Source organism: Amblyraja radiata, chromosome 17 (genome assembly GCF_010909765.2).
Source record: "Amblyraja radiata isolate CabotCenter1 chromosome 17, sAmbRad1.1.pri, whole genome shotgun sequence".
Taxonomy (NCBI): domain Eukaryota; kingdom Metazoa; phylum Chordata; class Chondrichthyes; order Rajiformes; family Rajidae; genus Amblyraja; species Amblyraja radiata.
The window spans coordinates 15,169,491-15,186,998 of NC_045972.1; the positions used below are offsets into that span (position 1 = coordinate 15,169,491).

The 17,508-nt window shown below is 40.9% G+C and overlaps 1 protein-coding gene across 1 annotated transcript in view; it reads left to right on the forward strand.

The window, feature by feature from the left end:
* cdh13 (cadherin 13) overlaps window positions 1–17,508 on the forward strand; it is a 1,031,775-nt gene that overhangs the window by 980,057 nt on the left and 34,210 nt on the right. The window contains exon 11 of the mRNA XM_033035775.1: window positions 10,966–11,108. Within this exon, the coding sequence (XP_032891666.1) occupies window positions 10,966–11,108 (143 nt within the window). The remainder of the gene's footprint in view (window positions 1–10,965; window positions 11,109–17,508) is intronic.

The window sequence follows — 17,508 nt, forward strand, 5'->3', positions numbered from 1 at the left end:
AGATGCCAAATAATTTATGTTACTTACCAGATCTTCATCCAAGGGAGCACCCAGTGATGTGGTAATCGCAAACTTGGATGATTGTAGAGGTACTTCCTCCATTCTCCCCTGGGAATGTTCCCCCCGTGCTTCCATATTCTGATTCCGGGTAGTCCCCGTATGTACTTCCCCCTTCCACGGTCTGTAGAAGGGACTTGTGCTGATATCGCTCCCTTCTCCGGAGCTTATCATTGTGGAGCAACTTCTTCACAAGTCATCCTCAGACGCTTCCCGTTGAGGGAGGGTATCCCTCTTCCCCGGACTCATCCGAGTCTACGGGTCTGGCAGGCTTATGGGTGGCTTTACGCCTCGCCGAGACCACCATGGTGCTTTCCTCCTGCACCAAGTCTGCTGCTGCCGGTTCTGCTGCCGGCAGCTGGTTTCCCCGCGGACCGTCTCTTCGACATTTTTGGGCTCTGAAAAACAAATATTTTTTCCCCTAGCCCGAACAGAAAGCGCAGGGTAAGTAGTTCAGCTTCTCTTACCTGCCGCCTTTTTTAAATCCCAACGGCTAGGTGCTGCTCCAGTCCGTTGCGTGCGTTGCGTTCAGACGTAATGACGCGCACGCAAACGGACGGCCCTTTTTCACGTAGTCACTCACGTGACTCCGAAGTAAAATCTATCATATCCTATTGATATACCCTTCCATATAAGTAGACAACATTCATGGGAGCATGATATAATCTTTAACATTAATTAGAGCAAAATAGTGTGCTGTAAATTTTACCATTAATTAGAACAAATTATGAGGTGCTTGGCCAATTTTGATGACATTGAGTTAATTGTGTATTTTTAGCTTGTTATATCTTGACAGGAAGAAGGTGGAAGTAAAGTTTCATCTTTTATGGTTTATTTATTTCCTTGAAGCCTGCTGAGTGCACAAGGCTGCAAACACAGGCCTTAATGGTGTCCATCTAAATGGTGTCTGCCAAGGAATAAAAAAAGTGTAGACAGGAACTGCAGATGCTTGTTTATACTGAAGATAGACACAAAGTGGACCCACCTTAGACATCTTACTAGTTACACTCTTTGCATCCTTGTATCCCTTTATTATCACCTTTTCCCCAGCTACTATTGTCTCCACCCTTCCTTGGTCATCTGTTGTCGCCCCTGCTTTGTTCTGGCCTTTTCCTACCTCTAGTTCCCTCCCCTCTACTGTCAGTCTGAAGAAGTGTCTGGAGCCGTAACGTCACCCAACCTTTTTCTCCAGAGACGCTGCCTGACGCTCCGAGTTACTCTAGCACTTTGTGTCTATCTAAGGAATGAATAATGCTATTCCTCCCAAAACCATCATAACCCCTGCTCTGTGCATATGTTATAACATAGCACCATAGAAACATAGAAAATAGGTGCAGCAGTAGACCATTCAGCCCTTTGAGCCAGCACCATCATTCAATATGATCATGGCTGATCATCAAAAATCAGCACCCCCTTCCTGCTTTTTCCCCATATCCCTTGATTCCGTTAGCCCCAAGAGTTAAATCTAACTATTTTAAAAACATCCAGTGAATTGGCTTCCAATGCCATCTGTGCAGAGAATTCCACAGGTTCACAACCCTCTGGGTAACATGCATCATATGTGTTGCTAAATAACTGTCACAGGTGCTATGTTTGCTTCCCATGGAGTTGGCAGCATCATTTGGTTGCATTATCCCATGCAGAGCAGTGTTAGTGCAAGAACTTTAAAGGGAAAGACATGCCAAAAACAGTCTCATGAAAAATAGATTTCTCCCAATATTTGGTGTGCTTTAAATCATTAAGAACCAACAAAACAGCAAGAGAAAATGGGGAAGCCTAGTAATTAGGCTCAGAATCAGGTATCCAGTAGTAGCAACTCAACATTGACCTATACTAACACTGATCTTGGAGTATATGTTGAGAGAAATGTTGAACTGGATTAGGTCAATGGTCTGGTTTAAGTGCTCTACCAAATGGAAGGAGTTTCAGCAGAATACTGCTCCATTCCATTTTCTTTCGCTTCCCATCCCTTACTCTTCATTATTCAGGAAGAAACTACAGACCCAGCAAATGACAAATGTTCTTCAAGATATGCATCTCTGCCATTGTTTGATATCTTTATTCAAGATTTTCAAAGTAAAATCACTTTTAAAATGTTATTTCATTATCTTCAGCACGTGTGCAACTTGGCATTGCCTGCAGTATTCATTATATTAACCATTTCTATGGTCACACAAAGTAATTTAGCATTCATGGTTTTAGATAATAAAACTGAGAAGAAAAAATTACAGCAATTTGACACAAAGAATAAATAAATTAAAGTTTCACTTGAAAGGCACAGGAATCATTTGCATTAACATTTTCTTGTAATAGTCTTTTTGTTGAAGATTGATGTTTGAGGCCATTGTGAAAATGGATCTGCATCACAATTGGATGGTTAGTGCTCGTTTCTTTGCTTATTGAGGGTAAAGATTCTGCTGAAGGGTCAGAAATTACTTCCACAGAATAGACAAAGAATATGAGTTGGTTTTCCATGGTGTTGCAGACAGAGAATGCACAATAAGTGTAGTCTTTATGTCATGTGAGGTTAGAGGTTCAAGATATAATTGCACCAGAGATGCAGGCATGAGATTCTGAATAAGATATTTCTCTGCAGAGGTTAAGAAGCTAGGAGGTGCAAAGTGAGCCAACACTTCTGGGACTGTATAATGACAGCGCACGATTATACTAACAGTCTCAATTATAAAGTCGACGGTGGTGTTTAGAATGGTAAAACTGAAACCAGGGCATGACAAAGTTACAACAATGTAAATAGTCTGTATTTTTTAATAGGAGGATTTGTACATTTGCTTATAAGAAGTGGTGCACATTTCTGACTGGAAGAGTTTTGTTTGACATATTAATGGAACAGAAACAACAGAACCTAGAATTAGAAATTCATCTATTATTGTTGCACTGAATGATGGCTGATTTCAATGTCAACACCCGATTGGGTCCCTGACAAAATGAAACATATGTAGTTGGCCAACATCCAATTAGAAAATGCTTAAATGTGGTTTAGACCCAGAAATGAGAACTAAAATGCATCCCGGTGTAAGGATCAATGCCAATCTTCTGCCAAGATCACCCAAAACTTGGTGCTGGAGAACAAAAGCAGGATAGGCATTGCAAGCAAACAGCAGGCAGAGGCTGCAGTAGTCTTCTCCCAGGTCAGTAACCTCACACAAGGTATGTTGAGGAGATCTGTGCCCCATTTTGCACACTTGGAAAATGGGGAGCCTCACAGAGATTGTACTTTATAAATCATTACCGAGCCAGAAGATGAGGCTATAGACACTGAACTGGAACACACACTGGTACCTTCATCATCCTGTTACATTTGATCCTACTGCTCCTGAACCTCAAACACAATGGCATAACATAATTTTGATTCCATTTCTGAAGCAGTTACCCCATTTCCTGGTAAATACTCATCCACTGGAAGATTGGAGGGGATACTTTTTGTTACCGTTCACCTAAACATCAAAGTTACCTCCCAAACACATTCTCCACACATGCCGATGTTATGAATTTGCCCAGCATCCATTAATTATTTCCTTGCAGAAATTGGATCAAAAGCTGGAGATTTGCTGCCTTTGTAATTGAATCATAGTTCATTAGGAGTTATATCAAGCTTACCTATGTAATTTAATAATATCTCTGCAAGATTACCATTTTTACATTAAAAAAAATCAATCACTGTAATCCTTATCTATATAAAAGTTATGGCCATCAGCTCTTATTACAGATCAAGGCTAACTTGAACTGATAACAGCCTAGTAACTGCTACTAATTGCGGGAGCTTTCGATCACCCATGGATGGGGAACAGCCTGGGCTGCTACAGTTTCAGGGGGGGTCTTAAAGGGAATACGCATAATGACAATTCCTTAAAGCAAAATAGTATTAATTTTATGTTTTCTTCATTGTGACTTCTAATTTGTGTTAGTTTTACACATAACACCAATTTGGCACAGTAAGTATGTCAAAACATGATTTCTAGGCAATAATTCCTTCCAAAATGTGTCATATTTTCCATGTTTATATTACCATTATACAAGCCTATTCATCTATTTACAAAAACAGTGTCCCTGTAAAGTTTTCACATAATAATGACCATATTCTACAGTGTTGGCAGTGGGCAGGTGCTATAGACCTGCACGGGAAGGTAGATGCACCCGCCCCCATGAGTCTCGGGCAGATGGGGCTCGTCAGCCTGGGAAGGCAGTCCATCTAGGAGGGGGAAAACTCTAATTTAAAACCTTCACTGCCTTGTGGCCATATCCAGTCATGGAAAAGGCTCCTGGAGTAAACTTAAGGAGTCGGAACCCTAAGGCAGTTTGTCGTAGTCTACAACCTCGCTCTGGCAGCTCCTGCGACGGAGCTGGTGCCAAACTGTAACGGCCCTGCTGTTCCTTTGGATCGATCAGTGAAGTGGAGAGGGGGGATGTGCTGCATGGACAACAGTCTGTCCTCCATATGACATTGCCCAGGCTTGCATCCGACCACACATCACCTCCAAACTAGGATGCATCACCCATGGTCAGTCATGACCGAGGGGGTCCTACTTACTTATTCTGCAATCACCTTGCAGTGCTTTCACTCATGGTAAGTATATAAAGTGCCTCCTTTATTTTGTTTAGAGATATAACAAGGAAACAGGTACTTCAGCCCACCGAGTCCATCACGACCATCGATCACCCATTCACAATGGTTCTATGTTATTCTACTGTCGTATCCACTCCCTACACACTCAAAGGAGAATTTTCAGAGTCCAATTAACCTACACATCCACACGTCTTTGGGATGTGGGAGGAAGCCCGAGCACCCAGAGTAAACCCACATGTTCACAGGAAGAACATGCAAACTCCCCACAAACAGCACCAGAGGTTTCTGAAGGCAGCCACCTTCCGGGTCAGTCCCCATCTACAGTATATTGGAGATTTCTCATGTGAACTTGTCTCAACAAGGAACCAGTTGTCTCGAACCAGGGTCTCTGGCGTTGTGAGGCAGCAGTTCTACAGCGCTAAGTTCACATGAGTCAAGTTCACACGAGAAATCTCCAAGGTAGATGGGGACTTTTATAAAATTAAAGTCAATAGAACACAATGATTTTTTAAAGGTATTGTAAAAGTACTGTAAAGAGGACAACATTTGTGATCAGTGATGAAACAATATCAATTATTACTGACCTTGGAAGGTGGCTGCATTCAGAAACTTAATGGATTTTGTAACGTGAATTTTTTTGTTATCAATGTCTGATACAATTAGGTGCATGTTCAATGGGTATCCAATACCAGCAAAGGCATCAAGATAGCTAAACAGCCATTTATTTGTAAGTATTCTTACAGATAGCACACCTGGATAAGCAGAGAGCCAAGTAAAGACAACTTTTGCAAGGTGGAGGTTTAGCTACAATTTCAAAAATGTTGGATCTTTTTGACATATTTAGTGAGGGAATTATAATATATTCATTTTGTAGATCCAGATGATATACCAAGTAGTAATCTTGGGTTAATAAGCAATAATAAATCCTGAAATGTTCAGATGATAATGTTGTGGTCTAACTAGTCTGTAAGTAACATGAGGTAACGTCAGTTTTGGCGACATTTCTTGCCAGGGTGATGAAAGCTGCAGAATCTCTCGATGAGCATAGAATTTCCACCCGAAATCACACACCAACCTGTCCCAAGATCACTGTGACTGTTTAGACATCCTAGGTCTTCCTCCATATGGGTAGCATAGCATTGTTGACACAGGACTTCAATGTTTCATGTATTTCTTAAGTCAAGTCGAGATCATTGTATATTGAGGTGCACACTTACGTTGAAGTGCAGGTATAATGAAAATCAGCGTGCACCTAAACTCAGACAACTCACAAAACATTATTTATATATTAAGTGTTCCTAAATTCCATGAATTCTGCAAGACAGTAAAAGTAAAAGATAGAGCAAATGACAAGACATGAGTGCAAAGGACAGTGAGAAAAACAAGTCCATGGTAATGGAAGAGGTAGTCCGCAGTGTTCTGTCTCGATGTAGAATCCGTGTTGTGCAGGTTGGATCAAGAGCGTGAAAGTTGTCGGAAAGTTGCAGCTCCTGAACGTAATGTGTGCAACCTCCTTCGTGGCTCTTGTAGCTCCTGCCCAATGTTGGCAGCAAGAAGAAGGCTTGAATGGTGGGGATACTCAACGATAGACGTTGCCTTCTTGAGGCTGCCTGCCCCATGATGATGGTGGGGAGGGCTGTGCCCATAATGGACTGGGTTGAGTCTACCATTCTCTGTAGGCTGTTACATTCACTGTGTGTTGAAATTATCTTTGCAGGCCAATGTGCAACCAGTCAGGAACCTTTCTACAGTGCGTCTGCAGAAATCTGTTTGAGTATTCAATGACATGACCAATCTCTTTAAAGTTCTCAGAAAGTAGATATAACCTCACTCCTTCTTTATGGGGGTTTTTTCATCATCCTTTGGGTAGAATATCTTAGTCATATCCATCTCATTTTCAGCTCATTAAAAAGTTCCTTTCATCTTTGGTCGGTCAACATTTAAGTTGCCTGCTTCACCCAGAAGCTAATATAGCTATTGGCAGTCTGGATTACATGATTTGCAAGTGGATTATTATATTAATTTGCCTTCAGAAGTAATAAAAGTTTAAAGAATTACTGTTAAAGAAGTTAAAGAAGAAACCTGGGTTTGATCTCGACTGTCTGGAGTTTGTACATTCTCCCCGTTTTCTCAGCGATCTTCGGTTTCCTCCCACATTCCAAAGATGTAGAGGATTGTAGGTTAATTGGCTTGGTATAAATGTAAATTGTCCTAGTGTCTGTAGGGTAATGTTAATGTGCAACGATTGCAGGTCGGGGCGGACTCGGTGGGCCGAAGGGCCTGTTTCCATGCTGTATCACTCAAGTAAAGATACAATTGTAAAAGAGATATTTGAAAATATAAACAATCTCTTGCATGAATATCGTTAAATCCATTTCATATTAATAGAAAATTAAAACAAAGTTAGAACTGGGACTATCTGTCTCCTTGATAGTGAAGTAACTAAAAAGATTTTGAGCTGTCATGCAGGAAACTTGCTGAAAATTATTTCAATAATCCAAGGCCAAGCGAGAGGTTCTTTGAGCTGGTATAAAAGTGTCAATATGGCAATGCATAGACTGTGGTAAGAAAATAACATTTGGTAAGCATATTGTTATCACATGAAATATGATGTGCATGGTTACATACAGAAGGAATACATAAATTAGAAAATATGAAGAGATATCAATTGTCAATGTTTCTGTACATAGACCAGTTGGTGTAAAGTATACTGCCACTCATCCCCTGGCAATAAATGAGCGAACGAGGAAGTAGACAGTTGTTGGACTGAAGATAATTTGCACACAGTTCTTGCAGACTTCCCAGAATGAACAGCATTTCATTTTCAAGCATTGCCATCCTTTAAACAGATGAACACAAAAATCAAGCTAAAAACATACACTCTGAAGAAATGTATTGCAGTCCATTGCCTATTGCACCCTTCTCAATAATGGATATGATGAGCTGTAACTTTCAGGGTTTTATCACACATTGAACTTTCAAAGCTTGACATTGTAAAATAACAGAAACGGTGATTCCTATTACTAATGGAGCTTATTTGGTATTTTTTCACTACCGTTCTCTTTTTCAAATAGATTGGTAATATATTTTTTTTTATGAGGAAGGAGAAGTGCCAAAAGGCTTTTGAGCCATTATGGGTTTTTAGTCACATGGTGCGTAAAGCTTTAAGGTATGCACTAGAGCCTTAAATCACGCCAGTGACAGCTATAATTTATCAACCACAGCTTGACTGGAACTGCCACATACTGACCTTCCACTAATACACTGAATCCTGCAGAATGAACTGGTATTGAGAAAGTAACATCAAACCAGCATCGGGAAAGAATATTTCTCATTTTATGTTAAGCTCATTAAAGCCAACCCAATTTAGGCATATAATTGCTTTATTAATCTTCATACTAAATCTAGAATGCTGATATCCAATTCGAAATAAATTTAAATTCGGTCAAGTTCTTTCCATGCTGATATATTTTCCTCCACACAACAAGAGCATATTTCTGCCAGTGTAGGCATTGGCTACAACTCCCCTTGCCTGTTTGAGTCTATTGTAGATTTAAATTAGTTGGCTCATTTTGCCTGTTTGCTAATCCCTTATGCCCGATGGAAAGAAAGGAAGTCTTAAATCACACCTGAATTGACTGCAGGATGTCCCAAAGGCAGTTCGGATAATTAACTACTTTTGAAGTGTAGTCACCTCTGTCATGATGGATACATGACTACAGTATGCACACAGCAAGCTCCTACAAGCAGCACCAGATTACTTATTTGTGATAGAACAAAATAAAACGCAAGCCAAAATATTAGAGATATTTTAGATTCACCATCAGTCAGTGAGACATATAAACACAAGCACACCGTTTGGTCCATGGAGTCCCTCTGACCATCAGCCATCCAATTGCATTCATTCTACATTGTTAGACATAAAATGCTGGAGCAACTCAGTGGGTCAGTCAGAATCTCTGGAGAAAATGATGTTTTGGATCAGGACCCTTCTTCAGACTGTTTACAGGGGGGAGTAGGGAAAAAAACTAGGAGAGACGAGGGGCCCAGACAAATCATGGTCTTAAGAATCATCACCTATTCCTTTTCTCCAGAGATGCTGTCTAACCCGTTGAGTCACTCCAGCTTTTTGTGTCTATCTTCGGTTTAAAACAGCATCTGCAGTTCCTTCCTACTTATGGTCAGCAACAGATTACCTCAGGTGAGGGGGTTCCCTGATAGGCAGATTGTTGGATAGAAGCAAATTTGATCCCAAAAGTTGCAAAGTGTAAAGCTTGTTGAAGGGTATTTGGTGGGGAGCTTTTTTGAGGGGGGGGGGGGGGGGGGGGGGGGGGGGGGGGGGGGGGGGGGAGAAAGTGGTGCAAGGTCAGCCAAGGTTTAGGTTGAAGGGTGGGGGGGGTGAGTGTGAGAAGATAGTGGCGGAGTGTTGGGGCAAAAGGGGAAAGGGAGGGGGAAGGGAAATGTTTGTAGCGGTTACCTAAAATTGGAGAATTCCAATGTTCATACCAATGGGTTATAAGGTAACCAAGAGGAGTATAAGGCGCTGTTTCTCCAGTTTGCACATGGTCTCTCTCTGGCTGAGTTAAGGCTGTTTTTTGTATTTTCCCCACATTCTCATCAACTCCTCACAGATTCCACCATTAACCTACACGGTAGGGACAATTTACAATGGCCAAATAATCTACCAACCCGCACATCTTTGACACATGGGAGGAAACCAGAGGATTCGCAAAAGGCAACACAGACAGGACCCAAGGTTAAAATTAAACCGGGGTCTCTGGCACTTTGAGGCAATGCCTCTAACAGCTGCAGCATTGTGACATTTTAAAAGTACAAATGGATTTCTTAATTATCCATGCGGAGCTAGGACAAGTTTTACATCCCATCTAAATGACTGTACCTCTGACTGTGCAGCAATCCCTTAGAACTACACAGTTATGAGAATTTACATTAACCATTCAAGTCTGAAGCAGTACTTGAATCTACGACCTTCTGATATGAAAGAAACTAATCATATAATAGAACATGGAAAATGGAAAGGGAACATGAAAGGTACGGCACGGGAACAGAACCTTTGGTCCCCGATGTCTGTGCCGAACACGATGCCAAGATCGAAGAAGGGTCTCGACCCGAAACATCACCCATTCCTTCTCTCCAGAAATGCAGCCTGTCCCACTGAGTTACTCCAGCTTTTTGTGTTTGCCAAGATAAACTAATCTCTGCCTGCACATGATCCATTTCCCCCATTCCCTGCATATCCATGTGCCAAACTAAAAGCCTCTTAAATGCCAATCGTCAAAATGTTTTATTCAATTACAGAAATATGAGCCATTCTGTCTGTTTGTGATATATATATATATATATCTCCGATGATCATAAGTTAAATTATTTGAGTAAAATTATGAACACGATAGACCATAATTACTGTCCTGTTTCTTGTATGCCATCATTTAGATAAAGATAAATGACAACGGGCTGTAAGAAGCTGTAGATTATTTTATTAATTTATTATGATAAATGTTTAGAGAATTACCTAGTCAAATAAAAGTGATAATATTTTTTACAATTAAAAGTGAACATTTTTGAACAATTTGTATCCTCCTGACTGAAGAATCTAAATTGCCCAATGATACAATAAAGATCATCAATTGCTGAATTAAGTTAACTACAAACTCATAATAGGTTCAGATGAAGCATTGTTGAATTTTAGATGCTAACTCTAATGGTTATAAGGCCCAATTACAGTGAGATTAATTTTCACGGTATCAATAAACATGTTTTAGAGCTAACTGAACTTGGTTTTTGATCGTATGGTTTGTCAAATTTCAAGCTCAAATATAAAATTGATTTAGATGCCAGAAATAGCTAGAAAGATTCCAGGTCTATTCAAAGATAGACACAAAATGCTGGAATACCTTAACGGGACAGACAGCATCCTTGAAGAGAAGGAATGGGTCACGTTTTGGGTTGAGACCCTTCTTCAGACAGAAGGGTCTCGACCAGAAACGTCACCCATTTCTTCTCTCCAGAGATGCTGCCTGTCCCACTGAGTTACTCCAGCATTTTGTATCTATCGTTAGTTTAAACCAGCATCTACAGTTCCTTCATACACACCAGGTCTATTCAATATGAATTGCATAGTTTAGATAATGCTTTCCTTTAACAGGACAAAAAAATAAGCAGAATGAAAAATAATGGCAGGGGACTCTTTGCAACTTGCAAGGAGACTATTAAGTATCAAATAGGTTTACATGTTTGCTGTAATCTCTGGCTTCTTTTTAAGTGAATCTGCAAGATACTGACATTGAGGTTGCCTTTGGCAGGTTTGCGCAGTTTCAGGATCCTGCCGGGTGGCTGACCATCAATCCCACAAATGGCACCGTTACCACCAGATCTACACTGGACCGGGAATCTCCCTTTGCGCACAACAGTCAATACACCGCGTTATTTCTTGCAACTGACAATGGTACGTAGATGTAATTTCTTCTTTGAATGATCATGTCATACAAAAGGTCCACTGCTAATTTCAATTGCAACTTGAATGATCAAAGGACCTGGAGTTCAGAAGAATGAGGGGGAGGGGTGGGGGAACCTCATTGAAACATACAGAATAGTGAAAGGATTGGATAGAGTGGATGTGGAGAGGATGTTTCTGCTAGTGGGAGAGTCTAGCACTAGAGGTCATAGCCTCAGAATTAAAGGACTTTTTTTAGGAAGGAGATGGGAAATGTCTTTAGGTCCAAGGGTGGTTAATCTGTGGAATTCTTTGCCACAGAAGGTTGGGGAGGTCGGGTCAGTGGATATATTTTTAAGGCAGAGGTAAATAGATTCTTGATTAGTATGGGTGTCAGGGGTTATGGGGAGAAGGCAGAAGAATGGGGTTAGGAGGGAGAGATAGATCAGCCATGAATGAATGGTGGAGTAGACTTGATGGGCCGAATGGCCTAATTCTATTCCTATTACACAATCTTATGACCTTATGACCCATTTGATAAACGTTTGTCAAGCTCAGGGAATTTTTTCATGTTGCATGTTGGGACTCTTTTAGCAAACTTTGAGCCTAAAGAAGGCCCAAAAAATCATGGCCTCCAGAGATGCTGCCTGAGCTGCTGAGTCTCTCCAGCGCTTTGTGTCCTTTTGTGCAAACCAGCATCTGTTGTTCCTTGTTTCTACAATTTAGCAGCATTTCATTCACCTTTTCATAATCAAGTGGAAAGCACCATCACTGTTCCACAAAAGGTGGACCTAACTCTGATTTGATCTTAAAGTTTATTTTGTTCTTACAGCTGAGCTATTCAATTTCTACAAGTTTATTTCTGCTCTCATTATACTGGGTGCTGTTTATTTTGAATCTTGGAAGCTTGGGATTTTATAACGTGCATTTCTTGGTCTGCAAAATATCTCCTCATTCTGGTAGCAGGTTTGTCGAGTTTTCCATGTGAAGCCAGTCTGCTAATTGGATCAGGAAACAAGGTTTGACTGTAATATATTAGGACCTGAGCCATGAGTGTAACTGATAGCTTCCGTGAATGGAATGTAAGAGATGTAATGCTGAGGCTCTATAAGGCGCTGGTCAGGCCGCATTTGGAGTACGTGAGCAAATTTGGGACCCTTATCTGAGGAAGGATGTGCTGGCTCTGGAGAGGGTCCAGAGGAGGTTTACAACAATGATTCCATATCCTGGGTTAGCATATGATGAGCGCTTGACAGCACTGGGCCTCGACTCATTGGGGTTTAGAAGGTTGAGGGGGAACCTCATTGAAACTTACAGAATAATGAAAGACAAAGATAGAGTGGATGTGGAAAGGATGTTTCCACTGGTGGGAGAGATCAGACTCTTTTAGAAAGGAGGTGAGGAGGAACTTCTTTAGTCAGAGGGTAGTTAATCTGTGGAGACCAAGTCAGTGGATATTTTTAAGGCAGAGATAGACAAATTCCTTGATCAAAACAGGTGTCAAGAGTTATGGGGAGAAGGCAGGAAAATGGAATTAGGTGGCAGTTATCAGCCATGATTGAATGGCAGAATAGATTCTACTCTGATAACTTGTGAACTTGCAAATCCAAAGAAAAGCAGCAACTGACACTAAAGCAACCAAGCACTTGTGGCTTAAGGGACAATCGATATTTAAATGTCTCTAAAACCGCAAGCTGCTGTACCTGTTAAAAATTAGTCACCAGTTCTGCGTATTTGCCATTTTATCAGGGCTTTATACTGAACAAATATTGCCGGATTTGTACACTGGTCTTTAAGATAATGCTGGCTGACCAAATTGCAGACATACACTGTACTTACTTTGTTTCTAATGAGCCTGAATGTTATGCTTGAGCTTCTGTTTGCCCAGCTCATTTTACATTTCTATTTCCATTCTCCCTCATACATATATTGCTCAGTTCACTGAAGACCCTGAGGCAAGTTTAATAATCACAACAAGGGAGATTCTAGTTTCAGTTTATGGGATTCATTTAATAGACAATAGACAATAGGTGCAGGAGTAGACCATTCGGCCCTTCGAGGCAGCACCGCCATTCAATGTGATCATGGCTGATCATTCCAAATCAGTACCCCATTCCTGCCTTCTCCCCATATTCCCTATCTTGAAGAGCCCTATCTAGCTCTGTCTTGAAAGTATCCAGAGAACTGGCCTCCACCGCCCTCTGAGGCTAAGAATTCCACAGACTCACCGCTCTGTGAGAAAAAGTGTTTCCTCGTCTCCGTTCTAAATGGCTTACTCCTTATTCCTTATTCTTAAACTGTGGCCCCTGGTTCTCATCAGGAACATGTTTACTGCCTCTAGCGTGTCCAAATCCTTAACAATCTTATATATTTCAATAAGATTCCCTCTCATCCTTCTAAACTCCAGAGTGTACGAGCCCAGCCGCTCCATTCTCTCAGCATATGGCAGTTCCGCGATCCCAGGGATTAACCTTGTAAACCTACGCTGCACTCCCTCAATAGCAAGAATGTCCTTCCTCAAATTAGGGGACCAAAACTGCACACAATACTCCAGATGTGGTCTCACTAGGGCCCTGTACAACTGCAGAAGGTCCTATTTGCTCCTATACTCGACTCCTCTTGTTATAAAGGCCAACATGCCATTCGCTTTCTTCACTGCTTGCTGTACCTGCATGTTTACTTTCATAGACTGATGAACAAGGACCCCCAGATCCTGTTGTGCTTCCCCTTTTCCCAACTTGATGCCATTTAGATAGTAATCTGCCTTCCTGTTTTTGATACCAAAGTAGATAACCTCACATTTATCCACATTAAACTTCATCTGCTATGCATCTGCCCACTCCCCCAACCTGTCCAAGTCACCCTGCATTCTCATAGCATTGTCCTCACAGTTCGCATTGCCACCCAGCTTTAATGATACAATGAACGATTCAATCTACTTTGGGGCAGCACAGTAGTGCAACAGTAGAGTTGCTGCCTTACAGTGTCAGAGACCCAGGTTGTTTGTACCACCTCTCCTAACAGCTAATATCCTGTTAAATGACAAAATTTTGGTAAATTTATTTTGCATCGTTCCAAATCATACACATCCTTCCTCTAATGAGATGACCAGAATTACACACAATACTCCAAATGCAGGTTAACCAAAGCTTTATAGCTGCAAAATGACTTTCTTATTTTCTTATACTCAATGCTTGACTAATGAAGGCAAACATATCATATGCGTTCTAAACCATTCTTATTTTGCCACTTTCAGCAAACTATGACGATGGACACCAAATTCCCTCTGCACACCCATGCTGTTAAAAATCTTGCCATTAACTATATACTTCCCCCTTGCATTCAAACTCCGAAAGTGCAGTTGTCTCACACTTGCCCAGGTTAAACTCCATCTGCCATTTCTTTGCCCATGTTTGTAACTGATCTATATCCTGCTGTATCCTTTGACACTTCTTCATTGTTCACAACTCCACCAATTTTGGTGTCTCAAATTTACGAACTAACCAAAGATGAGAAAAAACTTTCACACACAGATTTGTGAATTTGTGGAATTCTCTGCCTCAGAAGGCAGTGGAGGCCAGTTCACTGGATGCATTCAAAAGAAAGTTAGATAGAACTCTTAGGGCTAGCAGCTTAAGCGGTATGGGAGAAGGCAGGAATGGGGTACTGAATGTAGATGATCAGCCATGATAACATTGAATGATGGTGCTGGCTGAAAGGGCTGAATGGCCTACACCAGCACCTATTGTCTATATATCTCGGTATCTCTGCATTTATGGCCAAGTCTTTTATATTAATCACAAACCCCACTCCCATCCTCATTTCAGTTTCCCTTGGCCTTATAGTGTCTAAGTTTGCCACAAACCTGTTCTCTTAAACCTCAGATCTGAAACATCACCTATCCATGTTCTCCAGAAAATGCTGCCTGACCCACTGAGTTACTGCAGCACTTTGGGTCTTTTTTCTCTTAAATCTATCCCTCTCTATAAGCTATTTGAACAATAAATAGAGCCATTTTGTTATCTTTGCCATTGCTTGAGGCGTCGCTAAACCCAATGAAAAATCCAAGTACTGTATATCGATAATTATTAAAAGGAACAAATTCCAAACACAGAAACATGTCAAATTCCGTGTATTTTATAAAAAAAAACTGCGTGTTTCAAGGTGAAGGTGATTCCATAGTGCCAGCGATGATTTTTACAAATGTTATTACAAAAGTGGCTGGATATGAAAGCAATCAGGGAGTGCAGAAGAATAAGATTGGCATTTAGTGTCAGGGAATAAGATATAAGATGTAGTATGAGCCAGTACAAGGGCAATTGGGTTTCAAGTTTCCCACAGTGAGGCCTGTCCAATGTAACTTGTTTAATTGTGAAACATGCTTGCGATATTCATTTTATTTATTATATGTTCTTATGTATTCAAATTTGGCATCGACAAATGTATATTCATTTATTGCACAGAAGTGCATGCATTCCAGTAAATTCAACCACTGGCATTGAAGTTCTGAAATCTGTTGGCATAATAGATGTTCAATACTTTTGCCTTAATATTATATTTATTTGAGATATGGCATTGTTGTCAAGGTTAGTACTTTATTGTCCATCCTTTACTTTCATTAAATCGAGTGGTTTGATAGACAATTTAAAAGGTTGGTTACGAGTTAAACACATTACTGTGGGTTTGAAGTGGGGTTTTATGATATTCCAGTGGTTTTATGAGCATTTTTACTGGTTCTAATATGTATTCCAGATTTACTATTGCTGGAGTTTCAGATTCTCAGCTGCTGTGCTGGAATAGATATTGATGTTTCCAGTTTAAGTACAGTGCGTAGAAATGCATCCCTATTTGGAAGCACTGAACATATGATGTAGCAAAGTCAGTGTGAAGTGCTATGCCTCCAAAATACACTCCATTGAAGACAATGCAATGAATTTCTGAGACCGGGTGCAACTTGCAGTCACGTTTACATGGAACATTTTGGGCTGGTGAGCAGTGATTAAACTCTGGGCACAGACATTTGGATACAAGTCAAGTAATTTATCCACTGTATTATTGTGACTATAAGTAAACGCAATCGACATAACGTTTTATGAAAAAAGTTGAATAACTTGCACATTGATTAAACAAGTACCTATACCTGGTGACAAATACATATTGAGAATTGACCTTAATATCCAAGCACAGCCCCATTTGAAGCTTGTAATGATGGTCACTCTGTTAGCATTCAGTTCTATTTCTTGTACCTGCACAGTGGACAATTTCCAATCTTTTCTGAAGAAGGGTTTCGACCCGAAACGTTGCCTATTTCCTTCGCTCCATAGATGCTGCCGCACCCGCTGAGTTTCTCCAGCAATTTAGTCTACCTTCGATTTTCCAGCATCCTTCTTGAACATCCAATCTTTTCTCTGTCTCTCTCTTCCTCTCTCTCGCTGTCCATCTCACACCCCCTCCCCTCTGCCTCCTCCCCTCTCTCACCCCTTCCCCTCTCCCACCACTCTCTATCTCTAAAGCTCCCTGGTACAATTTCCACAGGTTCTGTTGTAAATTGTCAAACTTCTGTTGATTATATGCTCATTGCAATGGAAAATTCATATTTTTGAATAGTAATACCACTAATGTACTGCTGAAATGGATATGATCCCTGAAGGACAAATTGGATGTAGTAATGGTGTATGACAAAAAATGCACACTTCATCCGTCAAAGTTCACTGTAATGCAGCAAGGCATCCCATCACTGGTAGTTTATTAGTAAATGTCGGGGGTGGGAGATTGCAACCTTCACATGGTCCACCGTTTCAATGAATGCAATCAACCTGCCGTGCACAAACAGAAGATCAAACAGAACAAGTTGTCTTACAACTTTAGGCTGTGCACGCCATACGCAACAAGAAGAAGGGGAGAAGAAGAGGCAGATGTCTATTCTCTTTGCTATACTGAGAACTGTACCTTCAGGAAGCCTCCTTCATTATCTGATATTTGCAATGTGAAGAGTAGACTCTCGCCATTGTCTTCAAAATTAATGGATTCCTGACTGCATATGGTAGATATTTGGCTTCTCATCTTGATCTTAGCTCTTATCATGTAGTAAAATGGCATTAAATATAAGTGTTTTCAATAGTTTCCCATCATGATTAAGCTTGCAGCTGTAGTCATCAGGTGTAGGGTGTGAAGCCCCATCAATGTTGGGACCTTTGCTTTGTTACCGTGGTGCCAGAGATCATCTATCACTAAGTTGCCTTGCTGCACCTCGCCAATTCGGTTCCAGTTCTCGTGTCACCTTGAGTAACTTAGCGGGACAGGCGGCATCTCTGGATTGGAATGGGTGATATTTTGGGTCGAGACCTTTCTTCTGAAGAAGGGTCTCGACCCAAAATGTCATCCATTCCTTCTATCCGGAGATGCTGCCTGT